Below are 27,358 nucleotides of genomic sequence, written 5' to 3'. Positions count from 1 at the left end.
GGTGCCTCCCACTCCCAACTCCACCAGGCGCCGCAGCATGATACCGTGGTCCACAGTATCAAAAGCTGCTGAGAGGTCCAAAAGAACTAGGACAGAGGAATGACCCCTGTCCCGGGCCCTCCAGAGATCATTCACCAATGTGACCAATGCCGTTTCCGTGCTGTATCCCGGCCTGAAGCCCGACTGGAGCGGGTCTAGACAGGATTTAAACTGAACACTTTTAACCCTGCTACGTACTGGTATAAACTGTGCTGTAAAAACTTGGCTGAGCTAGGAATTAAATCTTTATGGGAATAGTAGATTGGCAGCATTTTCTCTCAATAAGCAGGAGAGATGGTACAGGATATATACCCACTTCTATTTCAAATCTGGCACACTCTTTTCCCATGCATTCTATATGTAGAGATGTCTTGGCCTTCTCTTTCTCCTACGTGTTTAAGAGCATCCATTGAGGGGAATTATATGCTCACTTTCTGCATTCTTGTCCTCCTATCCTGGGTTGAGATCTCCCGCTACTAATGGACCCCTTTTGTTCAGGCCCAGACTGCCATCATGTAATCTATCTGATGTCTTGCTGGTTTCTGCAATTTTTGATTAAACTGGTTGTTGATCCTACTTTTTTTGTCCTGCCTCTTCTGCATCTTTTTGTCTTATTATGAGAAAATCACAGCTTTATATACTATAACTATTCTCTTGAACTAAAGTAATACTAAACAAACCTCCAAGGTGATGTTGTGAGAGTCAATTTTTCAAATGAAAACAAAGCACATTTTATAGTGTGATTCTATGCATATTTAACACCATCAGTGAGGCTGACTCCCCCGTTAAATGTATGTAGGATAGCAACTACAGTCCTAGAGATATCTAGAAGTCCCCCTGAATACAACATACTTAAGGTGACATTATGTTTTATAATGAGGAAGATGTTATTTTAGGAATCAAGCATAAAGGTAAAGGTTGTCTAGTGAGGTTTGACTGTAGGGGGCAGTGCTCATGTCCGTTTCTTAGTTGAAGGAGCCAGCATTGTCTGAAGACATTTCTGTGGTCATGTGACTGGCATGTCTATATACCAAGGCGCACAGAACGCTGTTACTTCCCACCCAAGTGCTACCTATTTATCTACTCGCATTTGCATGCTTTCAGACTGCTAGGTGGGCAGGAGCTGGGGCAAATAATGGGAGCTCACCCAGTCGCACAGTGCTCAGATCTCAAACCCGGGCTCTCAGCTTTCCACCTGACAAGCTCAGCATCTTTAAGCATTTTAACCACCCCACTTCCTAAGAATCAAGCATAGTATGAACTAATCTGCATTGGAAAGAACAGTGAAAAGTTTTAGGTCCTTGCAGCCTGTTAAAAGAAACAAAACACTTACTTGAATTGGTTCAGCAATAAATGCAGCAACTTTGTTTGGAACACAAGTCTGGAGTGTGTCCTTGAATTGCTCAATGTACTGGTCGTTTGCGTGGCAGGTTCCTGTATTGAAGGAGGTAAGGAGGAGCAATACATTAATTATTTTAAGGCTGTTATTACAGCTAGGTTTATAATTTAAAATGCCAAAGGGCTTTTCCCCAGTTGGCCCACTGTGACATGAAGTTGCCTCTGCTATATCCTTTTTTGGCTAAATCAAATGATGCTGCCTTCATCTAGGTAAGAATTGGAACAGAAGCGGGAGAAGCGGGAGGGGGGCCGATCAGGAGGAAAACAAATTTCATCCTAGTGAATTTCTGCTGAATAAGGATGGACAGCACCAACTCAACATTAGGTGGGATTAGGGTGGAGGTTCGTTCTTCAAGCTTGTGGGTTGGTTTCTGAACATTTCATTACCAGGCTAGGTAACATCTTCAGTGGAGTTTAGGGGAATGACAATGTCAGTGTTTTTCTGCCTATAAAGGCTTTGTGTGGTCAGTAGGTGTTGTGACGGGTCAGGTGTGGGTGTGTCAAGTGAGGGTCTTGTGATGGGTCAGATGTGGGTGTATTGTGAGGGTCTTGTAATGGATCTTGTGATGGGGAGGTCATGTCAGGTGAGGGTTACTGGGAGGTGAAGTTCTTGTTTGGGAGGATTTGTGTGGGTTGGTTTAGGTTTGGTGCTGTCACTGGTTGGTTGTGCAGTTGATTTGAATTCTAAGGGGTTCATTGGTTGGTTGTAGGTCGATGTATCTGTTGATGGAATTGCTTGTGGAGTACCAGGCTTCAATGAACTCACGTGCGTGTACAGTGGTAGTAAGGCCAATGATTCTGATATTACTCCAATCAAATCCACTGAAGATGTTACCTAGCCTAGTAATGAAACATTCGGAAACCAACCCAGGGGCTCAGAGAACAAACCCCCAGCCTCATCCTACACCCAAGGCAGTGGTGGGATTCAGCCAGTTCGCACCAGTTCAGCAGAACCGGTAGCTAATTTTTTGTTGCCAAGGCCCAGAATGGACTTCTGGAAGCGGCATCCACACAGAGAACTGATTGTTCACATATTTGAATCCCACCACTGACCCAAGCTCAGATATTCGCCACCATCGCAAAATTAGAAGGGATTGTATGATCGAGATCTGATTAAACAGATTATGACACTTATAGGTAGTCCTCAACGTATGACTGTAATGAAGCCTGGAATTAGTTGTAAGTTGTGCTGATTGTCAGGTGGACCATACCCGATTTTACACCCTTTGTTGCGGTGGTTGTAAAATGAATGAAGTGGTTAGTTACTAAATGAACAGCGCAGATAAGCAAATCTATTGTCCCACAGTGGGCATTTATTTTTTGCCAGAAACCAGAAATAAAGGCTGTTCCCAGCAAAAAAAAATGTTTTAAATTGTGCTCACATGATCATGGGATCCTGCAAAAAAGTGGGCCTGTGAAAATCAAGAGGGTTATCCTTACTAACCAACCTGAGGAACAGGAGCACTTTCGAATTGTTTGCACCGGAGAATCACGGCAGTGGCTTCCTCCCCAAGGACCACGGAAAACATCAGGTAACATTGTCTAAAGAAACAACAGACCTAAAGATGTTCATTATTCCACCATGATGTACTTGAACATGCTAAATTTTTAAGAGGTACATTCAATGAAGAAAAGACAGAACTGAGATAGCAAAGAGAAATAAAGATGAACCCTTACAATAGTGATCTCACCATTTATTCCTTGTTTATAAACCAAGTTTTCTCTAACATGAGAATCGGAAATGCCCACCTGGCCAACTTCAATCCTTATTGGTAAAGCCCAGGGGTAGGCCACCTTGGCTCTTTTATAACTCGTGGACTTCAACTTCCAGAATTCCTGAGCCAGCATGGCTCAGCTTGGAAACTTCTCCCTTTCCCCTCAGCATGGCTGGGTCAGGAATTCTGGGAGTTGAAGTCCACGAGTCATAAAAGAGCCAAGGTTGCCTACCCCTGGTATAGCCAAATGCAGAACATCCATAAATCTATCAGAAGACAAATACATGATGGGATTTTACTACCTATCATTTCATTTTTATGGATGCTACTGGGGCTCAGCAGGATAGCTGGAAATATAATTATGCTTCTACTTGATTCTTATCTTTGTAATATGCTAGATTATTTTCTTTTGTCATCTAAGGAGTCTAGACTGTAAAATTAGAGCAGGGAGTGGATGAATACTAATGACATTATATAGCTCCCACGTACCACACTGCAGACACAACTGCTACTGTTAAATAAAAGGATTAAAGTACATAATAAGAATTTTCAAATACTTTTTAAAAATCTCAACAGATTTTTTTTTATAATATTTTATTAATTTTCCAATTTTACATTTAAGTATTTAAAAAGCAACGTGGGGGGTGGGTTAATCAATAGTTCAATAACAAATCTTTAATACAAATCTCAAGTTACAACATCAAATATTTCTCTCTTTTTCCCCTTAACATTTACTATCTCGTATTTAAGCTAATACAGTTCTTATTATATCAATAAAAACATCATTATTACATTTAATCAATAAATTTTAGCTTATACGTATCTTAATTATTTTTTACATTCAAGCTTCATAAACAATCCATATCCTGTTATTAATTTTTCCCCAATTTTTAGTTTCCCATCAATATTCCAATTTAACCTTTAATATTTATAATTTTCAGGCTTTAGGTAACCAAGATTTCCCTTATCTCAGTTCATAACACAATCTAATATCCAAAATACACATTTTATCTATTTGAAGATAATCTTGTTCTCTTTTCTAAAAGTTATCTATTTCCCACCATATTAAATCATCTACTTAGTAATACAATATCCCCTTTAATAAATCAAAACCATTATATATATATTACCTGAGTTAATCAATAAATCAAACATATTCATAATAATTAATTTTTTCTTTTAGGTCTAATTTTTAATATTAAACAGGTAAAATCCTTATTTTCAACTAATTTCCAAATATTTTAAATCTAATGACCAGAATTCCCTTTATCTCAACTTCTCCCTTTAACCCTCTAATTAATAACATGAAATCCCCTCTAATAAATCAAACCTCCAATTTTCTTCAGCCTTATTCTGGCTTTCTTCCTTTGCCAACTAGGCTTTCATATCAGTGCTTTTAGATTGTCAAATAGATCTCCCTCTATTATTATATATGTTATTTGAAATAAAGGAGACCAATTGCCATTTTTTTGGAAGGACTAGCCCATTTGTATTCATTAATTTGTCTCCCTATTATTCCAATTCCCCATGATTGCCCTAATATGTTTATCTTCCATTCAATCTGTTCTTCTTTCTCAAATTTCTTCTGATTTATATATAGAAAAAGTCTTTTCTATTTTCAGTGTTGTCACTCCCTTTTCTGGATTTTCCATTAACTGTATTTGTTGGTCAATTGAGTCCTCTTCTTAATATTTGATTGTTCCACTTCTTCTGTTATCTTCTGCGTTGTTAGTTCTTTGGTTGTAGTCAAAGTTTGGGTTTGTGTATCTAGCTGGCATCTTGATCTTTTATGTTAGGTCTTATTTTATCACAAGTTGAAAGAATGGTTTCATGTATTGCTTTTAACATGGAAAGGATCTTTTCCTGATCTTCCTCCATTTCTTTCACGTGTTTATAAATAGTCTTTATAGTAGAAATCGTTTGTCAAGCAAGATTTTATAGTCCAAAGTATTTCATCATCTCATATAGTAACCAATATTCCTCAAATAAAGAGATAGGAAGGAGGAGGGAGGAATTAGTACGGTCAGTGGGAGAGGCAGATATGGCGGGAGCAGAGGACCATATCAGGTTAGGGGAGCACGCACACGCTATTTACAAGCTTGTGGGCGCTCCGGTCCTCAGGTCTCCACCCGGTTTCCGGGAGACTTAGACCCTCCGGCCCGGGACCTTCGGCTGATGCTATGTAATGCCAGGTCCGTGGTAAATAAGGCCCCCCTCATACAGGATCTTATTCTGGAGGGGGGCGCGGACCTGGCAGGTATTACTGAGACCTGGCTGGGCGTAGAAGGTGGAGTACCACTAGTAGACATCTGCCCGCCGGGTTTTCAGGNCCCGCTGTTCTTCTACAGCTGAGTTTCTCACAGGTAGTGCCAAGGTCAGAAGAGTCTTATCTAAGGTCTGGGCTTCGAGCCAAGTCTCTTTTAGGAAATAACAAGTTGTAATACCAAACTTTGCCACAAGATGTCACCGATGCCATTTAAGGTTTTTTAAGTCCAAAACTTTTAGAATCCTTTTTCCAATTTTATTTCTTTTTTGTAGATAAAAGCAAAAGTCTCCAATAAAAATAGGAAAAATTTTGGTCCCCAAGTTTCAGAAACATATAAATCCAATTAGATTAAAGTTGTTCTTTTAGTGCTTTAATTCCCCTGGGTAGTCAGTCGCCGCTATTCTTAAAGGGTGGGATAGAAATTCCCTTCCCTCTCTCCTTACAGGGGGAGAGATACTTCAGGCAGATTTTACAGAAAAAGAAAGTACTTAGGGTAAAGAGAAGACCGGATCTCATCCAGTTTTATCTGCGTTGCTTTCGAAGTGCTTGGTGATAAGTTTGACTTCAGCTGTCTGCAGCCTAGTGATGGGCCATATTACTATGGCCGGTCTTTCTTCTGCTGGTTTGGAGGGCTGCCCCAGATCGAGCGAAAGGGCTACTGCCCTCCCGCGATCGAGTGGGGGTTCTCTCCTTGCTCATCACCCCTACAGGGTGACTTTGACCCTTTCCAGGGTCCCCCAGCAGAGCGAAACCGAACGCAGAAGACGGAGCTTGCCTTCCAGCGTCTGCGGCGGCCACAATGGCAAACTGGAAGTCGCCTCAAAAGATTTTTTTAAAATTGAATTCCCCCACCTATAATCCTGGCTACATCCACTTTTGCTTCTGGTCCCATTCATACGTTGCTTCTGATATGCCATCTGAAAAATACAGCCCACCTCTGATGCACAGCATCTGAAAATGTGGATAGTTTATGCAGGACATCTAACCACGTTGATGGACCATGAAATGAAGCAGTTGACAATGGTAGTTGCTGTGTCTGGTTCATCCCCATTAGAGCTGGAGCCTTTAGACAAAATAACTTGGGATCACAAGACAAGATTGACTGAAGACATGAGCAAAAAGGAAGGTCAGCCTATGGTAAGGAAACTGAGCCTGATGGAGATCCCTAATATTTCATCCAAGTCAGGTGAGAATTCTATTAAAGCATTTTCCAAATTTTGATCTGATTCATGAATCAACAAAATATTTGGCTCAATTTATTTCAAGCATAACTATTTTGGTCAAACTGGCAATAGGAATAGACTGCCAAGTGACAAAATGATGCTTGCATTTAGCATCAATCTGCATAACTTTTTTTGAAAACTGAACTCTTTTTTCATTCTTCATGATTAAGAAGAAACACCGAAGCGGATAAGATGCAATACAAGATTGAGGGCAAGAGAAGAAGGGGACAACAGAGAATGAGGTGGCTGAATGGAGTCCCTGAAGCAGTAGGCGTGAGCTTAAATGGACTCCAGAAGATGGCAGAGGACAGGAAGGCCTGGAGGAACGTTGTCCATTGGACGCGATGGGTCAGACACGACTTCGCAACTAACAACAACAACCAGCAATACCAACACCAGTCAGGAATACGTCCAACATGTTCCAAAAACATGTCCTCCCCCCAAAACAAAGCAAGATACTGACCGAGTGGCAGTTGGCTCCATTGGCAACAACATGCTTGTACTTTCCAATGGCTGTGATGCCCATAATATATGGGCTACCTCCATGGTAGCTGCCCCTGCAAAAAGAAAACCATTATATTTTCAAGCCCAGGTGATTAATTTCTCTGCTTATCTTTTTATATATTTAGAATCTCAGAAGCTGTGTTCATTACAGAATAAAGAAAAATAACACATTTCCGAAACTCAAAGAACTCTTGTTCAGTGGAATATGTTTTTGTCAAGTTCCATGCTCTTAGTGTTCTTTATTAAAACATTAGCACTCTCTCTTCTTGAGACTGTATCCAATGGTTTCCTTCTGCCAGTGGACAAATGCAATTGGCATATCAAATACATGCCTCCAAACCAATCAAAGGCTAGAGCAGGTATGGTGAACCTTTTAGAGGCCGAGTACCCAAACCACAACCCAAAACCCACTCATCGCAAAGTGCCAGGGCATTGTGGTGCCCTCAGGGGGGGCATGGGGGTGTGGCCCACTGATGGGCGTGGCTGGGGTGGGCATGGACACCTCGATGCTGCTCATGGGGGGTACACCTGTGGGGGCCGGGCAAGAGATCCATGGGGTCTCTGGGGCAGTGGGCAGGAGGCCCAGCATAGATGGGGGGAGGCATGCAATCCTAGCTGGGACTGGGAGGCCATGGCGCCGATGGGGATCCGGCGTTCCCTGCTCGGGGTGGCCTTTGGTTTGCTGGGTGTGGGCATGGTCTACCACCTCTACTCGAGCTCGCTAGCTGGCCGCTTCGCGTTCTTTGTGCTGGGTGCGGCTGCCGCCCCAGGCGGCAGCAGCAGCCTAATGGACCTGTGCAAGCTGCTGGCAGCGGCAGCACATGTGCCCACAGAGAGGGCTCCAAGTGCCACCTCTGGCACGCGTGCCATAGGTTCGCCACCACTGGGCTAGAGAATCTTTTAGAAGTGGATTAGAAGGGGATTTCAAGAACAGAATAAGGAAGGGAAGTTACTATTTCCCAGTAAAAATCTGCATCCCTAACAGTTGGTTTAGTTCATGAAAGTTTTCCTAATTCATTTCGAGTATCCAGTTTGAGGACCAGTTAGCTGAGTCAATGAAACTTCACAGGATTTGCTCTTGTATTACAGACACTTTCTCAGTTTAGACTGTACACATATGTAGTAGCTTTTTTTCATATCTGTGATTATCAGATCATCATCAGTTCTTTTTAAACTTGAGTGGTCTAGAGCACGGGTTCCCAATTCAGCACTCATGGCTATCAGGCACCCATATATGTTGGCCCCAGCTTGCTAAAGCTGATGTAAATTACAGATGGTAATACTGATTAAGTTTTCTCAGATTTTGTTTGAGAATATCATAAGGTTTACGTATGATATTGTTAAAAATCATACAGATGTATTGATCTCATACGTTTTGGGACAGGTCAGGTATGGTTGCATGCCTTTATTCCAATACTGATTGTAAGAAAATATGAATATTTGAACAGATATTTCATAAGGCTACTTCATATATTTCCTTATTATTAACTTGTGTTATTAGACTACATATTTTGAATTATTGAGAAGTGGCTCTATGGCTTAAAGACACTGGAGAAGATCTGTGGTTCAAGTCCTAGAACATGATGCGGTGAGCTCCCATCACTTGCCTCAGCTTCCATCAACCTAGCAGTTCAAAAGCATGTTACATGCAAGTAGATAAATAATTACTACTTCAGTGGCACTTCATGCAGGTTGCAGGATAGAAATTCTTTGGCATGAATATCTGCAAGCCATTTGTGGGATCTGCTAATTCTTAGAGAGAACACAGAAACCACTGAAGAGAACAAATCACAATTCACAGAACAGAATTACCTCAAACAAATGACATCATTGTTGTGGGTGAAAACTCTTGCTATTAACAATGCCAGGTCGTTGGCTTCAGAACCACTATTAGTCAGATAAGCTACCTATGACAAAGATCATGATGGAAATACATGGTTAGAGAAGAAACTGAGGCTGCCAGATATCTAAATTAATGCATAATTACCAATCCAACCTAGGCAATGTTAAGTTATTTTACAGGTAGTCCTCAACTTATGATTACAATTGAGCCCAAAATATCTGTTGCTAAGCAAGACAGTTGTTAAGTGAGTTTTGTCCCAATTCAGATTTTTTCTTGCCACAGGTGTTAAGTGAGTTACTGGAGCTGTTAAGTTTTAGTAATGTGGTTGTAGAGCGAATCAGGCTTCCCAGTAATTTTGCTTGTTAGAAGGCCGCAAAACATGATCACATGACCCCAAGACACTGCAACCATCTTAAATATGAGCCAGTGGCCAAGCGTCTGAATTTTGACCAGGTGACCCTGGGAATGCTGCAATGATTGTAAGTGTGAATAAACAGTCACGTCACTTTTTTTCTGCACTATTGTAACTTTGAACGGTCAGTAAATTAATGGTTGTAAGTCAAGGACTACCTGTGTCTATCTTGCAAAATATATTTTTCATGGTTGGTAGTGGCTTGTTCTCTGAGCTTGCAGTTTAGCTTCTGAATGTTTTGTCTCCAGACCAGAGGACATCCTCAGTGGAAGTTCGGTTGAAGCGTCTTGTTTCAGTTCTTCTCCGCTTTTATTGATCTCATGTGGTCGTGTGGTGGGTGGGTCTGTGACTAGCTGGTCATGCCATGTGACTAGCTGGTCATTATGTGTGAAGGTCCAGGACAAAAATATTGGCCATGCTACCACATGGCATGCACATGTCAACCGACGGATCTGTCAACACACATGTTGACTTGGATCCAGCCTACGAACCCATAAGGAGACATATCAATCAATCAACCAACCAACGAGGACACCGACCACTTCTTGTGATCTTCACACATAATGACCAGCCAGTCTCATGGCATGTCACACGGCATAGCCAGCTGGTCATATGACCCACCAACCGCATGAGATCAATACTTCAAACAAAGTCCTGATACGGATGTCACCTAACTTGGTGATAAAATGTTTGGAAGCTAAACAGCAAGTTCAGAGAACAAACTAACAACATCTACCACCCGAGCTACAAATATTTTCTATCATTTCTAATATATTTTGCATTTTTCCATGGCTCCAACTCTCCAATTGTCACCATACATTATCCAATTTCGACATTAGGGCCCAGTTCCTTTTCCCTCTACACAAATGACTTTTACAACATGCATCCAGCCCAACCCTCGGAAGCAGTCCTGAAGATGCCCAACCTGACGTACCTTTAAGGAGCCGGGAAGCAGCGCAGTCAGCTTCTTGGAATATTCTTGGATTCCTGGATGCAAGTAGATGTTGCTCGTGTGTCCCAGGCGGCCAAGCTGTTTCTGAGCTGCTGCAGTTACCTTCCTGGATACATTATTTTTTTTTAAAAAAAAATGGCACTTTGTTTCCAATCTAATTTGTGGCAATATTGGTCCTTAATTAGGAGGCTGAGACAAAAAGACCTCACCGAAATGTTGGAAATGCAAAGAATCGCTAGGGACGTATTACCATATGTGGTGGGAATGTTCCAAAGCACAAAAATTTTGGCATTTGATAAAACAGTGGTTAGAAGAGATACTAATGCAGAACATTGAGTTAAAGCCAGAACTCTTTCTGCTGGGTATTACTAAGTATAGATACAACAAAGGATCCCTATGCTTATTACTATATATGCTAACAGCAGTAAGATTAGTCTTTGCACAGAGATGGAAAGATAACGAGACACCCTCAGAAGAAGAGGTAATAAATAAGATTTTATCCTGTGCTGAAATGGATAGGTTGACATTAGAACTCAAGGATAAGAGTGAAACAGATTATTACGAAATCTGGAACAAATTGTATAATCGGTTGGGGAAAAATAGATGGAAAAACCCCCTGATTCAGCAAAACACATTGATCAAGAAAGATAATGATCAAAGGAAAAATATTAAAATATTAAAGTGAAAATTAAGAATATGAATGACAGGATCTACCAGAGAGAATATTTAAGAAAAAAAAAAAAGAAACATCTGTTTGAACATGTGGATTGTGAATTATAGAAATCATTTGTTAACGATTTTTCTTTACAAATGTAAACCAAGTAAACACACTGTTAACCAACTATTATGTGATTTATGTTTTAAAAACCAATAAAGCTTAAAAAAAATTAGGAGGCTAAGACTTGAAGAAACATCTCTCCTGGTAAGTGTCTGCTTGAAGATTACAGTCTGGGGGATGGTGGTAAAGAAGCTCCTCATCGTCCCATAACTGGGGGAAAAAACCCATTAGGGACTTCATTCTGGTGCTCTGGCTTTGAACCCTCTTCTCCCAGAGGCCATGTTTGGCTAGTTCCTGCAGTTCCTGCTTTTTGATGACTGACCTTCCATTCTCACATTTGGGACCTGGCATCTGAAAACAGTTTCCCCTTGATACCTTAAATGACTATGTGTCAGTCTTATTCTAAACACTCTATGGCTGAACTGAAGATATAATTTGAATTACATAAAAGTCAATGTATGAATCAATGTGTGTGGCTGTGTAGGTAGGAAGGTTGGTTTCTGAGAATGAAAGATATGGAAAGTTTGAGGGAATGGTGTTTGTGTAAACAAAACTAAATTAAAATTCCTTTTTTTCCCTTCCTGCCTTTAATTTATTTTGCCTACTACTTCTGGGTTTCTTTCTGTGCCTTGCATAAAGTTGTTTGCCCAAAAGGAAAGAGTTTGGTGGATAAATAAAAATGTGCGTATGTGATTTTACTGTTTTACTTTGCTTTTATCCTGAAATGTCACCAGTCACAATATTTTTTTTTAAGTAGTGGGCAGGCTGTATTTAAAATAACAATGACAGTGAAGTGTCATGGCCCCATCGGATCCCGGTTCAGAGGAGGAGGAGGAAGAGGAGGAAGAGTTGGAACCGGGACTGTCCAATGGGGATGGCATGTCTCTCTTGGCATGTTTGGAGAGGCCAGGGGCTGAGGATGATGCTGTCCCAGACCCTTCAGGCATTGGGGAAGGTGATCGACCGGACAAAGACCTGCCTGCCCTCAGAGGGGAGGATCAACTGCTGACAGGCAGTGGTGCTGAGAGGCAGCAGATCCCCTCTGATGAGGAACAGCTGCCGCCCCCACTCAATCCAAGGGCACGGAGAGTGGAATACAGGCAAGCTCAAAGGAGGCCTCTAGGTCAGGGCTTTTCAACCAGTGGTACGGGTACCACCTGTGGTACATTGGCACCTGGCAGGTGGTATGCGACCATCCTAGAAAAGTGGTAGCAGGGGAGGGGAATGAGCTGAACTGGTGGCAGCACCGCACAAGCCTGAGCGAGAGATGGTTGGAGCTGCAGGGCTGTCAGGGCTCAGCGGAAGCACCAGGATCAACGCCAGGCTCCAGCTGGAGCTCGGTGCTGATCCTGGTGCTTCTGCTGAGCCCTGAAGAAACACCAATCAGCTGGAAAACAGCACTGATCCTGGCACGTCTGCTGAGCCCAGAAGAAGCACTGATCAGCTGGAATGTTGCAGCATCTCCAGGGTCTTGTGATTTACATTCAGATGCTTGGCAACTGATTCATATTTATGACGGTCACAGTGTCCCAGGGTCATGTGAAGTGACCAAAACCTGCTGCAACCACCCAGCAGATGGGGGGAGAATAAAAACCAAACACCCCCCTACCCCACCCCCGCTGCCAATCCTCAACAGAAATGCTCATAACAATGAAAACCTCGGACAGGAGGAAGAGTGCGGCCGGGTGGGCAGGCAGGTGTCTTGCTCGGCTGTGGCTTGGGGGGCACTTTTTTTCAGTGCCATTGTAACTTCGAACAGTCACTAAGCGAACTGTTGTAAGTCGAGGACTACCTGTACTTTATCACTTTTTTCCTTTGGGGGGGCATCAAGTTTTTGACACCTTGCTAGGCGACTGGTGGTACTCGGATGTTGCCATATCCTAAAAGTGGCACAATGGGTGAAAAGGTTGAAAAGCCCTGGTCTAGGTTGCCTGGGAGAAGGTTGCCCCACCCCTCCTCACAAGGAAACACCTGGCATGGGTTGACTTAAGCAGAAGCCAGGGGAGTCTGTCTTTGTCAGGAACAATTTTTTGCTTCGGCTTACGCTCCTCCAGCTTTGGAAAAACTCAGCTTTCACTCTTGTTTTTGCCTGTGCCTTGGCTTTATCTTGTGGACTTGCTTTACTTGCTTGCCTTTGGCCTTGTGGACTTGCCTGATCCTGTAGAATTGCCTTGCCCTTTGGATTTCCTCTCTGCCTTTATGAATTGGTTTTGTTTATTGATTAGCTTTTGTTTGTGGGACTGAGGGTGGCTGCCTTCAGAGAAGTGTGGGGTGGAGCCTTACCAGCTATTGTAGGGCCATTTGTTACAGCAGCTAACAGGACAATAAAAGACTCCATCAATACCTGCTTCTGCCTAGGTCAGGGGTAGGCAACCTTGGCTCTTTTATGACTCGTGGACTTCAACTCCCAGAATTCCTGAGCCAGCCACGAGTCATAAAAGAGCCAAGGTTGCCTACCCCTGGCCTAGGTGACCTGGGCCATAACAGTGAACTAAGATGCTGCAGCATTTACAGAAATGGAAACAAACTTAAGTCACTAGAAAATAAGACATTATAGGAACCCTTTCAGAAATATATCTTTAAACAAGTCAAACATCACCATAGGTATTTCTCTGCCCATAAGTCCAATTAAATAAGGATTATGCCTGTTCAAAATAGCTGTGATGTCAGATCATCCAGGTCATGGTTGTCCCAAAGGTGTTTTTTTCGGAAAGGCAACTGGACTTTCTTGTTTTTTTTCCTTGAAAACATTTTCTTTGAAACATTTCAAAGAAAAACTAAAGAAGCTTCTTGGATGACAAGCAAAATGTTTTCAAGAAAAAAAAAACCCAAGAAAGATCCTTTGCCTTTTGGAAGAAGCACCTTTGGGATGATGTCAGAAAAGCTAAGCCAATAGCAACAACAGAAAAGAAAATATTTCCTGGGTTTTGCAAATGGCACACGCTGTGAATGGAATTCAGTCATGCTAGTCCAGGGGTAGGCAACCTTGGCTCTTTTATGACTCGTGGACTTCAACTCCCAGAATTCCTGAGCCAGCCATGCTGGCTCAGGAATTCTGGGAGTTGAAGTCCACGAGTCATAAAAGAGCCAAGGTTGCCTACCCCTGTGCTAGTCCATGCATATAAGCTTGGGTGTTGAAAGCTTACTTACGGATGGCAGTGACCAACACTGACAGTAGCGATTCCAGCAAAGAGATCAAGGTATCTTCGTCCTTCAAAGTCAAACAGCCACTGCATGTGTCCTTGATGGATCAGGAGTGGCTTCTTATACCAAGTTAACAGGGACGGGAACACGTTGTCTTGGCGGATCTTCAGCATTTGTTCATAAGTGTGGGACTACAGCAAAACATAAAAAAATTATATGTGTGGTGAATGTCAGCGCAACATCAGATCAAATAAAGACCAAGCGGCTGCATTCAAACAACATGCTAAGATTGTTTAATTGTAACCTTAGGTTTTCTTTCTTTCCTTTTTAGTGGCTATCCCTGATGTGTGAACCCAGCCAAGAAGAAGAGGAATTATTCTTCCTTTCTATTCTGAATCTGTCAGTCTGCACGGATGGTTTTGAGTTTTCAGTCTTCTGTTTAGGACAGACATTGATAAATTAAAACATGTCCAGAAGAATACATGTTAGCTAGGGAATTCTGGGAGCTGAAGTCCTCTCATCTTAAAGTTGTCAAGGTTAAGAAACACTGGTCTAGCCTGATGAACACTAAATGGCAGGAATTGTTTAGAATTTCTGGCAGGAATTCTCCCATCGATTCTGCAAGATGCCACAGATGGGACCAAAGATCTGCTAGTTTTCACACATGCTCAACTCCTGACCTAAAGCCTTATCCAAGCTTCTGTATGACAATAGCATAGTCTCTGAGCAGTTTACAAAATCAGCCTATTGCCCCCAACAATCTAGATCCTCATTTTGCCAACCTCAGAAGGATGGAAGGCCGAGACAACCTTGAGCCCATCAGGATTGAACTGCAGGTTGTGGGCAGAGTTAGCCTGCAATACTGCAGTCTAATCACTGCGCCACCAGGGCTGAATCACAGTGGACATTTGTTTGGTTTGATCCACTGCATTTAGTTCCCATTAGCATCAATGATACCAATAATCCGTAATAACCAAGACTAGCATATGCTTACATCATACTTCTCAGGTACAAAGTCACATGGAGGCATTTTTGGTTGGAGGCAGGAAGAGTTTTGCAGTTCTTGATACTGATGCACCTCTAACAAAAAGAAATGCAGATTAATACACTTTTCAAAGCCCATCACAATAGCCATCTATCTGGAATACAATTTAATTTCCCAGCAAATCCTTTTCACCTTTTAAACATTGCCTATAATGGATGAAATGTCATCTCAAACTTTGTGAATGAATCTGAAATTGCACCTCATGGGCCAGGAGGGGACACTGGAAAGAGTTCTTGTACTAATCTGAACTCTGGGTTTTTTAAGAGTACAGACAAAAGAAGTCCCGGAGTTAAATCTACCTCTTTGCTTCAGGAACAATTTTCGTATCATGTGCTTAGTAGGGTTTCATTTGACATCATCTGCGCCATCCTCCCGCCTTCCAAATGAATTGGATGACAGTTTCCATCATCCTCACCAGCATGAATAGTCTGTTCCTCGCAAGTCAGAAAGAGTGGGAATTATAGCATGTCTGTCATGCCTAGAGAGCATATTAAGAGAGGCAAATTGTACCTATTGACACAAAGGTGCTCACATTCTGCTTCATTAATCTATCCACAATTCTTGATCCCCCAAAGTCTAATTCTGTTTTAAATTCTGGCTGTTCTAAGAAAGTGAAAAACCATTCTGGAAAAAAGTAAAGGTCAACTAACATTTCCTGTGCAAAGAAAACCACACCAGCCTGTCCGTATAAAACATAAGCCATCCAAGGGGTCTTGATTTCACTCGCATACAAGTTAGCTAAAGGAGGTAAAAGCATCCCAGAGGAGAGATACAGAAGAGCAACTGCACCAGTTAGCTTTCCATGCCTCTTCCTCCTTTTCCAGCAGCCTGCAGCCATAGTTTCCCCAGATTGTTCTCTGACCCTTCTGATACATCATCTTGTTCATTTCCCAAGGAAGGAGAAAGTCAATCAGATTCCAATGTTGGTCTAAGCCAGTGGTTCTCAACCTGTGGGTCGGGACCCCATTTGGGGTCAATCGACCATTTCATGGGGGTCGCCAAGCAAGGCTGTCCGCCATTTTTTTGTCCGCCATTTTTTTTGTCCGCCATTTTTTCCCCCTTTTCCAGCGGGGGCCTTACCTCCCTTGGGCTGGGCCAGCTGGTGGTCGGCCTGCTCCGTCTCTGCCGCTTGCCAGCTATGCCTCGGCCGGCGCAGGGGGCGGAACCACACATGTGCGGCGCTCCCGGGCAGGGAAAGTCCTCGACTTACGACCGGTTGGGTAGTCCTCGACTTACGACCGGTTTAGTTCTCGACTTACGACCGGTTTAGTCCTCGACGTACGACCAGTTTAGTCCTCAACTTACAACCGGTTGGGGTCGCGGCATTAAAAAGGTTGAGAACCACTGGTCTAAGCCAAGGGTCCTCAAACTTGGCCACTTTAAGACTTGTGGACTTCAACTCCCAGAATTCCCCAGCCAGCATGGCTGGCTGGGGAATTCTGGGAGTTGAAGTCCACAAGTCTTAAAGTGACCAAGTTTGAGGACCCCTGATCTAAGCTTTCAAGACTGGTATCTGTTGGACAGTTTTGGCTTCAGGGCTTAGTGACCTCTGTGTAGAGAACAGATTTCCTGATATTTCAGTGGGAGACACCAGCCCTTACCAACATGCACCAATCAGAAACCAGCTTGGGTAAAGACCAATCAAAAGTCAGGTCACCTAACTATAAAGACAGCAGCCCACTCAGTTCCATTGCCTGTGGTCTGTGTAGTAGACGTCTTTGTTTCTGAAGATGCCAATTGCTGGCAAAACGTCAGGCAGCCTGTTCTCTAGACCTTGGTCACTAAATCCTGAAGCCCAACGCTGCCAGCAGATTCCAGGACTCATTCAAGTAAAAGAAATGTAATAGTTTGGGCTGTTCTTCCTCCTCCAACTGCAGGTCAACGAGTTTAGGAAGCTCACGTGAGAGCTGACGTCAATTCCACCCGTTTGGAGGTTGAAGTCCAAGGTGTAGCCCAAGGTGTAGCCCATATACCCACAGGTGACGCCAATGGGGAAATCCCTGGGAGGGGCAGTTCAGCCACATTTGGCTAGTAGACTGTCCTGGCTGGAGACCAGCTTTGGCTCCAACGATGCTGGCAGCCTGTCTCCCCTCCAAGAATGGGGGCAGGTGGCTTAAAAGCAGGGGTTGTCTGCCTAGTCCAGGGGAGATAGTGCACTTTGGCTTGCCCAAAGCCATCTCTCGCAAAGGGTCAATCGTGGGACCAGCAACAGCAGCTGGAGATTGCTTTCCCCTCCAGCCACGAGCTGAACACACCTCAGGTCTGGCTCACTCCCCTCTGGCGACCGGTCATCTCATCTCCCCCGTCCAGGTCTATCTCCCCATCCAGGGTCTGCTTGCTCAACCTCTTTTCCCTCTTCGATCAACCTCTTTTCCCTCAAGCTGGTGCCCTCCAGTTATGTGGAGTCTCAACTTCCACAACAATCCCCAGTCATCAGGGCTGCCAATGATAGTTGGGGGAAAAGGGGGGACGGACTACAAGAAGACGAAGGATAAACTTCCCCCATCATCTCCAGCGTGGCCTGGGGTTATAAGCGAGGTCAGAGTTTTTCAAACTTGGCAACTTGAAGATGGGATGGCCTTCAATTCCCAGCATTCCTCAGCCAGCATGAAGTCCACCCATCTTCAAGTTACCAAGTTTGAAAACCACTGACATAAACGCGCCGGGTTGAATTAGGTCAGTGGCTTTGGAGTCAATCCACTCTTTTCCCACGGTCCTCAGCAAGGGAGCGGGGGATTCAATCCCATCCGCCAATTCCCGAGTCTCTCGCCACTCTGGTACTTGGAAGGGAAATCCTGCATTTCCCCGTTACTAGAGCTAATCTCCTGCTCTTTCACGGGTGCGAAAGATCGAGTCCCCTGGATTGGGGGCGACACTGAATTATTTTGCCCGTGCAGGATTTTCAAATCACCAGGGCAAAAGTCGCGCGTGCGTTCTCGCTTTCAGACGACACTCCTGACCCGGGCAGAACGCGGGAAGAGGCTGTGGATGCTTTTCGCCCCTTCTCATTCCTGCCCGCTCCTGCAGCCTCCGCCAGATCTTTCACCCACATTATATGCAATATTATGTTAATAATATTGCATATACTTATGCGTGATGTATATTGTATATATTTAATAATTCGTAGGGTTAATACATAAGGAAGGAAGGAAGGATGCGTTGTCTAACGGGTTGCGGTTTGTAGCTGCGACCGCAATTTTCAGAAAGTGGTTTTGTGGCTTCTATATGAATGAAAGGGGAGTGGATCGAGACTACACCCGCCCCTTTGGGGGCTGTGGGACATTCATCCTGCTCGTTGCAACTTCGGGACAAATGCACTCTGAACATGCTCAGAGGCACGGCGGTCACCATCCCCGTGGAAAGGCTGATACTCGCCGAGCAAAGGAGACCCACCGAAAAAGCGTCTCCAGACGGCCCCTTCCCGGCTGCCTCCACTTACCTCTCCCCGGGAGGGCCCGCGCCGTGGAAGCCTTGTTCCCGGCCAAAGGCCGAGGCAAGCGGGCGAGGAGGAGCCGCGCTGAGCTAGCCATCTTTTCGCCGCTTCAGCAGCCCCAGGCGAGCGGCGTGGACTTTAAAACCGATGCGGCCCACCAATAGCAACGGAGCTGCCGTCGCCGCCTCTTGGGCCAGCCGCCCTTGATTACTCCTGCAAGCTCCGAGTTTAACCGAAAGGGCAACTGGGACCGAGGAGCGTGTGAAGGAACGCGATGCCTGTCGGCGGGCTAAGTTCTTACATCCAAGAGAGTCGCTGTGCATGCGCAAAGTGTTCCTCTTCTGAATAATAATAATAATAAAGTTGGAAGGGACTTTGGAGGTCATCTAGTCCAACCCCCTGCTCAGGCAGGAAACCCTATACCATTTCGGACAAATGGCTGTCCAGTCTCTTCTTAAAAACTTTCAGTGTTGGAATATTCACCGCTTCTGGAGGCAGGTTGTTCCACTGGTTAATTGTTCTAACTGTCAGGAAGTTTCTCCTTAGTTCTAGGTTGCTTCTCTCCTTGATTAATTTCCATCCCTTGCTTCTTGTCCTGCCTTCAGACGCTTTGGAGAATAGCTTGATTCCCTCTTCTTTGTGGCAGCACCTGAGATATTGGAACACTGGTATCATTGTCCCCCCTATCCTTCTCTTCGTTAAAACTAGACATACCCAATTCCAGCAACCATTCCTTATATGTTTTAACCTCCAGTCCTCTAATCATTTTTGTTGCTCTTCTCTGTACTCTTTCTAGAGTCTCAACATCCTTTTTACATCAGATTTTGGTGATCAAAATCTTCCTACCCCCTGCCATCATGCTCCTTCACCCTTCCCTAATGGATGCCTCCATTGCCCTCCTCAAAACTCTGCCTTTCTCATCCGCAGTCTTCTTATATCTTTGCTGACAATTCTACTGGGCTGGTTCTGATTTAGATCGATTTCCCCCGTTCACACGGTTTCCCCCACCTGAGACATAGGAAGATGGGTAAAATGGGCCTTCTAGACTTGGCCAGTTTTTCAGACAGGCCTTGAGAGATGAAACCGCTGTACTACATCTTCCATAAATCCTGGAGCACCAGGGAAGTACCTGAGGATTAGAAAAAGGCTGATGTGGTTCCCATCTTGAAGAAAGGGGAAAAAACAGACCCAGGAAACTACAGACCAATCAGTTTAACATAAATAACTGGGAAGATCCTAGAAAAAATAATAAAAAAACAGATCTGTGAACAACTAGAAACAAACAAAGTCATAACTAGTAGCCAGCACGCAAGGTTACGTCCTAGGCCCAGGACTTTTCAATATCTTCATAAATGACTTAGATGAGGGAATGGAAGGGGAACTCATCAAATTTGCAGATGACATCAAACTGACAGGAGTCAACACCCCAGAAGACAAACTCAGGATCCAAAAAGATCTTGACAAACTTGAACAATGGGCCCTATCCAACAAAATGAGTTTCAATGTGGAGAAAAGCAAAGTCTTACATTTAGGCAGGAAAAACTAAAGTTACAAATACAGATTGGGCAAGACCTGGCTTAAAAACAGTAACTGTGAGACAGACCTTGGAGTCCTAGTGGACAATCACTTGACTATGAGCCAGCAGTGTGCAGCAGCAACCAAAAAAGCTAATACAATGCTGGATTACATAAACAGAGGCATAGAATCAAGATCACACGAAGTATTAGTACCGCTTTATAAAACCCTAGAAAGACCACATCTGGAATACTGCAGCCAATTTTGGTCACCTTATCACAAAAAAGATGTTGAGAGTTTGGAAAAAATTCAGAGAAGAACAACTAAGATGATCAAAGGCCTGGAAACTAAAACATACGAAGAATGGTTGCAGGACTTGGGTCTGGCTAGTCTAAAGAAAAGAAGAACTAGGGGAGACATGATAGCAGTGTTCCAGTATCTGAGGGGCAGCCACAAGGCAGAGGGAGCCAGGTTGTTTACCAAAGCACCAAAGGGAAGGACAAGAAACAATGGTTGGAAACTGATCAAAGAGAGAAACAACCTGGAACTAAGGAGAAACTTCCTGACAGTGAGGACAGTCAGCCAGTGGAACAACTTACCCCCAGAAATCGTGGGCACTCCATCACTGGAGATTTTAAAGAAGAGACTGGACATTCACCTGTCTGAGACGGTATAGGTTCTCCTTCTTGAGCAGGGGGCTGGACTAGAAGACCTCCAAGGTCCCTTCCAGCTCTATTCTATTCTGACTGATGAATAAATGATGCTGGCTGTCCAAACCAAGTTGAATCCAGCCAGGAAGGTTCACAAAGTCAGAACTTCCCAGCCTTGGCAACTTTAAAAGACCTGGCTGGCTGGGGAATTCTGGTTTATTTATTTGTTTGTTTAGCATATGACATACATGCACTAGCAATATAAATTAACATTTCAACTAGATCAGTAGAACCTAATAAAATATACATGTTAAAAAGATCTATGTTCAAATATCAATGTCTAGGCCTTCTAACCCACTGAAGTGCAGAATTGTTTATATTTTTAAAAAAACAGACACTGGACTTCAGCTTACAGCCAATTATGATGCGATCTACAGTTTGATGTGGCCCTGTAGTTACACTGAGGGAGGATACTATGCCCCATTTACACAGAGAGTCCCGGCAGATGCCATGTGAGGACCAATCCTATTCAGGATTGTCCATTGCTGACGTGGTAGTTCAAAGCCTGGCCCCTCTTTTGTGGGGTCACTTATATGTCTTCCTATAACTGGGCATTCAGTGACCCATTTGGCTTTCCATTGGGAACTGAGGTTAAAGTTGTTGGGCAGATGTTGTGCACCAGGTCTTATTTTCAGGGGGTGTCTTTTCCATAGTCTCACCTCGCTGCCGCGGCAACAACAACCCCACCCAGCCAGCCCACTTCTGCGACCGAAGGAAATGCCTCTGATGACAAAATGCAGGCCGGAGCTCCATTCTCAGCTGCAGAGGCATTTCCTTCAGCCGCAGAAGAGGTGGGATGGCGAAGCAAGGCCTCATGGGAGGCCTGGCTACAACGGTAAGTGGGGAGCGGGGAGCAGCTCCACCCCCCACCCCTGCCCTAGCTTGATTTTTAGGTGTGTGCCTCACCCCAAAATAGGGTTTATTTTGGGGGTAGGGCTTATATTAGGCCCACCCCCAAAAATCAAGCTAGGGCTTATTTTCAGGGTAGGCCTTACTTTCAAGGAAACACGGTAGCTGGAAGTATGAAAAATCCTGAAGTTTAGATGCAACATTATAATGCATCTTAAAGCATCTGCTGAGAGGACAAAATAAATGAATCTCAAGCGCTTTTCCCTTGTTAAGACATTTATATATTACAACTGATTAAAATAGACTAAGTCTTTCTAATTTGACTAAGGGTTATTAAGGAGGTGGATTTCACATTAACATGGTTTAACATCGACTCAGGACATCAAAGATGGGTCCTTGTTCGCCGCTGAGCAAATATAAGTTTCTGTCTTTAAATTATTCTGCACCAGTGGTATCTGCAGAAAGCTGTGAGAATGTTGAAGTGATGAAAGCACACGGTGACATCATGTGACTGGCATGTTGTTTAAAAAATATTATAAAAGAAGCCATAGAAGATAGCTAGAAGGAGCAAGGTGGTGGTGGTGGATGGTATTCTGTATGAGAGACAGTGTGGAATAGTAGTTAAGGAAATGGTCCAGGATCAAGGAAATGTTCTTCATGATCATTCCAGAGTGATAGGTCTGAGCTGTCCAAATTAGGCATTAACTAGATATTGACCCTCATTAGGATCCAACCCAATGGCCCCATTGTTTGGGCAATTGTGATAAATGAAGTCCAACCCATCTTCAAGATACCATTTTGGGATACCTGCTCTTAACAATAAGGATAGATGATTGCACTGGAGTCCTTAGGAAAACCAAGAATAAGTTCAGCAAAATCTTCAAGAGATATTGTACAGGTATTTCTTGAATTATGACCAATTGCTTAGAGACCATTCAGTTACGATGGATCATTCAAAAAATATTTATTACCCAATTCCAACAGCTGGCCCTCTCTGTGGTCATATGATGTAGGTGAGGCACTCAGCAACCAGCCTGCATTTATGGCTGTTTGCAACATCCCTTGATTACATGACTTTCTGGTTCCAGCAAAAACAGTCCATGGTGAACAATGGATTTGCCTAATGATTGCAACATTTGCTTTACGACCACCACTGAAAAGGTAATAAAAACAGGTTCAGTCACATGGTGACCCACTTTATGATCATCATGATTTAAGGATTGTAATGGGCATGTAATAATTATCTATATAATAATTATTATTATCTGTAATAATGAATTCTGCCATTGTTGGCTGGGATTGTGTGAATCAACTGGATTGCAGGAAGTGGTGAAAGTTTATGTTGAATGGGCTAGATCAAGGGTGTCAAACTGCCAGCCCGTGGGCCGGATGCATCACACCAACACCGCGCCCACCCTATTGCCGGCAATGGGAAAAAAGTTGCGATATGTCGCGACACATCACATGACATCACGAGTTTGGCACCCATGGGCTAGATCATGCACTCCCTCCTCATTGTGAGTTTTTAATTTAGTAAATACAGTAATTTACTAAAAGAAATAGAAGTAGATTTCAAAATGTGCTCCAGAAACAATTTAATGCATTGGAAAAATAACAAGAACCTCCACTCACATTAAATTAAAATGCCTTTAAAAAAATAGATTTGTCAGAAAAGAATACAAGACACAATTATTGATCATGAAAGTAAAATCTTGTTTAAAGAAATAGTAGGTTAATCAAAGCAAGCTGTGATTGCCCTGTTACTTTCAACTAAGCAGTTCATCTTCGAAACACATTTAATCACATTTAATCAACAATAAGGTTTTCCTGAGCTTTGTATTGTTTTACCAGTATTCTTCAAATATTATTAAATGTAGATTATTGCCAATTTGTACCTATATTTTAATTTAATCCATGCAACTGGGCATACATCATATAAATCATTGGTAATTTTGCTACATTTATGAAACAATAACTAAATCTCTCTCTCTCTCTTTGTTTGTGTCTTAAATATATAAATTAAAATAACTATTCTACAAGTGAATAGGCTCATGATTTGCATGTAATATGACCATACCAGGGACTACAACTTTACCTTTTCTCAGCTAGGGTGTGTGCGATTCAGAACATTCAGTTATACATTGAATTATTAAATGTGACTTACTCAAAAATTTTCAGATACAAAATTGCTGAGAGACAAGCAAGAAAAAGCTGCAAAAGTTTTGGTCAGATCTCAAATAGACATCACTCGCATTTCCTAGAAAATAAACTTTCAATGAGGAAGCTTCTGACAACATGCAATGATGGAAACTATGTTTTCCAAGACAATTAATTTTTTACTGTACTTGAAGTAGTATTTTAAATTTGTTTATTTGTTTGTCTGACATACAGTTTTACTTTTTTGGCATCAGCTACAAAAATCACAGTGAAAAACTGCAAAGAAGCCTACACCTTAGGCTTACTTTTTCCAGGTTCAGAGAGATTGGTTTTTCAATAGCTAGAATGTGCTAAAGTAGGTTTGGAGACAAAAGCCTTCAGTGGGTAACCAATTATGAACCTATCAGTGAAATAAATCCATATACTCCTCAAAATATCTTCTGTAAAATAGCAAGCTTGGAACCTGCTTATGATTTTTGCAGGCCTGCAATAACAGTTACGTTTATTTTAGGTTTTTGTCTTCCTAACATTATTTGAAAAGGCTTGTCCAGAGATTTTCTTTGACAATGTTCTTGATACTTGCCCTGTCTACTGCATCTGTCTCTCTCTCTCTTCCTATTTGCTGAATTTATATCTTATCTTTCCACTGGAGATTCATGGCATTGTCAGGAGAGATTAAGTTAGTTTTATTTCCACCCTGGAGAGGAGGGGAACTCAGAATTACAATCCGAAAGCCACCTTGTGAGGTTGATGATTGACACGGACATGAATGTAGGTCTCACAATACAAGTTCAAAGTTTTAACCCATTAACCAGTATGCTACACTGGTTCTTTATGGGTATTTTTTTCCACTGTTCAGTTGTTCTCTCCACCTATCCTGGAAAATTCCATGGCATGAAACTGGTTGAGTTATTGCTGTTCCCAGTCACTGCCTATTCTAACTTCCCAACAAGGAAAAGCTGACACAATCTGAGAGTGAGGGTAATGTTGAACTTGGATGGTGCTATTATTTAGGAGAAAATACTACTTTAAGTACAGAATGGGCAAAAGGGCTCGCGTATTGTTTTAAGCCCAAACCATGAGATTATATTTGGCAAATGTCTCTCTATTCATTAAATTATAAGAAGGAGGAAGAAATACAACATATTCAGAATTGCAAGCTTCTGTTATTAATGTATAGCCAAACTCAGTAAAAGTAGTTTTAGCCTTCTCGTGGAGTTAATTTCTTGGCCTGGTCTTTCTAGTGGGGCTGATGTCTATTGATTTAAACCAAGCTGATTCACCCATTTATAGCTTTCTAGTTTTTGGAGGTTGACAACTTCTGTCCCATTTTTACAGCCCCAAAACAATATTAAAAGGAGGTGATTCAACAGGTCCCCAGTCAATGGATTTCCATACACGGTGCATAGGAGTGAGCAACATTTGAATTAGTGGATTAAAATTGTACAGGATACTTCAAATCAATATAAGCAAAATTGTTCCATTATTATTATTATTATTATTATTATTATTATTATTATTATTATTATTATTATTATTATTATTATTATAACAATTGGTATTGCACACATTAAACACATTTTTGAGAACTGACAGTTCAAGCTGCATCACCTTTCCTCAAAAAGTTGAATAAAAAATAAATTATTATTTTATTTTTGATAATTAAAGGAACTAACTGCATGCTGAAGGGGCTCATTCTTATTATTGATTACGAGATTTTTTTTTTCAAACTGTACAAAGTTTTTTATTCCTGAATTTATAGTATGTTGTCCTGTGGAATCTTTATAGCAACTGATCCAGGAAAAGCTGATGATGAAATTCAGTAGAATCTCCTGCCATGGTGGGCAGGAGGTTGGACTAGAAAACCTTCAAGGTCCCTTCCAACCCTTTTATTCTATATTCTTTGTTCTAAAATCTGATGGATTGAACACAGCCTCTAAGACAGTGATGGCGAACCTTTTAGAGACTGAGTGCCCAAACTGCAACCCAAAACCCACTTATGCATCGTCGAGTGCCGGGTGGGTGTGGCCAATTGGGTGGGCGTGGCTGCAGTGGTACCGGCAGACTGGGTGGGACTAAAAAGTTCAATCAATGAATTCCAACTTTGCAAAATCTTTTTTTTTCCTGCGAGAAGTTGAAATTGACTGATTGAACCTTTTTTCTTTTTTTTTTTGCACATGGCGGCAGAGGCCTAAAGCGAAAAGGGGCGACGGCGCGTGTGCCCACAGAGATGGCTCTGAGTGCCACTTCTGGCACCCGTGCCATAGGTTCGCCACCACTGCTCTAAGAGAAACCCAGGATAAACCTACGAAAAGTATAGGTAGAAACAGCCAATTCTGATGGATTATGTGTGATATTTGTTGCTATTTCTACATCATTTGTTTAGACACCAATAAGATTGCCATTAGCCAGTCATAATTTAATACACAGAATCCGATTATTTTAGTTTAGTTTAGTCACTCCTCAGTGGAGACACTCAAAGCTAATTTAGGCCCATTATGAAGTTTAAACAATTGCTTGATTCATGTGCACATTCGCTTCCTACTGGAATGGGGGAAAGGCAGTCTTTGCATGTAAAAAGCTATTGGAAAAGATTCAGGCCTCGAACGGCTGAAGATTGCTCTTAAAAAACAAACACAGTTCAATTTGGCACATAGAGTGAACTATTTACAGCTCTCTTGACTTACATAATTATGCTTCTGTGATTCAGAAAAATATCTAAGCAATTATAAAAGATTCAATTCGTTCCTTTTAAAATATTCAGCATTTAGAAACTGCAATCTTTTTTCTTCCTGCATAGATCCCATGTACTATTAAATACAATCTATAATTTGGAACAATCAGGTACCATATTGTATTATTATTAATGATATGTCATTAATGATATGATATGTCAATTATTTAAAATCCAGAAAGATATAAAAACATAAATAAAAGACAAAGGTCAGTACATTCTTCATGAGGCTGACCCATCATTCAGTCACAACCACTAATAGAGTAAGGTGAGATTTTTACAAGGTAAACAAATGTTGTGTGATTTTAAAGTCCCTATCCTTCCATCATCATCAAATTTTCAGGAAACCTTTGGTTTGAACCCTGAACATTTGCAAAAATAGGAACTTTTGAGCATTTTACACATTAATTCAATAATACATTAATTTAATTTGGAATTATTGTTTATTTATTTATTTATTTATTTATTTAATTTAATTTATATGCCGCCCTTCTCCCGGCGGGACTCAGGGCGGCGCACAACATATTTAAAACAAAAGCATATATACAATCCCCCCCTGTAAAACCGAATTAAACCAAATTTTAAAGTTGTGTCTTTCAAATTCCTTAAAATGAACCCAATATAAAATCCTCCCTAGGCCA

General features: G+C 42.3%; 1 protein-coding gene across 1 annotated transcript in view; it reads right to left on the bottom strand.

Moving 5' to 3' along the window:
- Nucleotides 1-15,334, bottom strand: part of LOC107299675 (alanine--glyoxylate aminotransferase 2, mitochondrial-like) — a gene marked incomplete at its 3' end in the record, with an annotated part of 22,312 nt that extends 6,978 nt beyond the window's left edge. Inside the window, exons 1-7 of the mRNA XM_015829023.2 lie at nt 15,269-15,334; nt 14,281-14,465; nt 10,335-10,458; nt 8,958-9,052; nt 7,105-7,198; nt 2,886-2,979; nt 1,373-1,473 (exon numbers count right to left, since the gene is read on the bottom strand). Coding sequence (XP_015684509.1) covers nt 1,373-1,473; nt 2,886-2,979; nt 7,105-7,198; nt 8,958-9,052; nt 10,335-10,458; nt 14,281-14,465; nt 15,269-15,304 — 729 coding nt within the window. The remainder of the gene's footprint in view (nt 1-1,372; nt 1,474-2,885; nt 2,980-7,104; nt 7,199-8,957; nt 9,053-10,334; nt 10,459-14,280; nt 14,466-15,268) is intronic.
- Between the last annotated feature and the right edge of the window lie 12,024 nt (nt 15,335-27,358).

Source organism: Protobothrops mucrosquamatus, unplaced genomic scaffold (assembly GCF_001527695.2).
Source record: "Protobothrops mucrosquamatus isolate PMUCROS unplaced genomic scaffold, P.Mucros_1.0 scaffold5262, whole genome shotgun sequence".
In the NCBI taxonomy this organism is placed as follows: domain Eukaryota; kingdom Metazoa; phylum Chordata; class Lepidosauria; order Squamata; family Viperidae; genus Protobothrops; species Protobothrops mucrosquamatus.
Note: the sequence above shows the minus strand (reverse complement) of the source record. Positions and strands in the feature narration are given on the sequence as shown.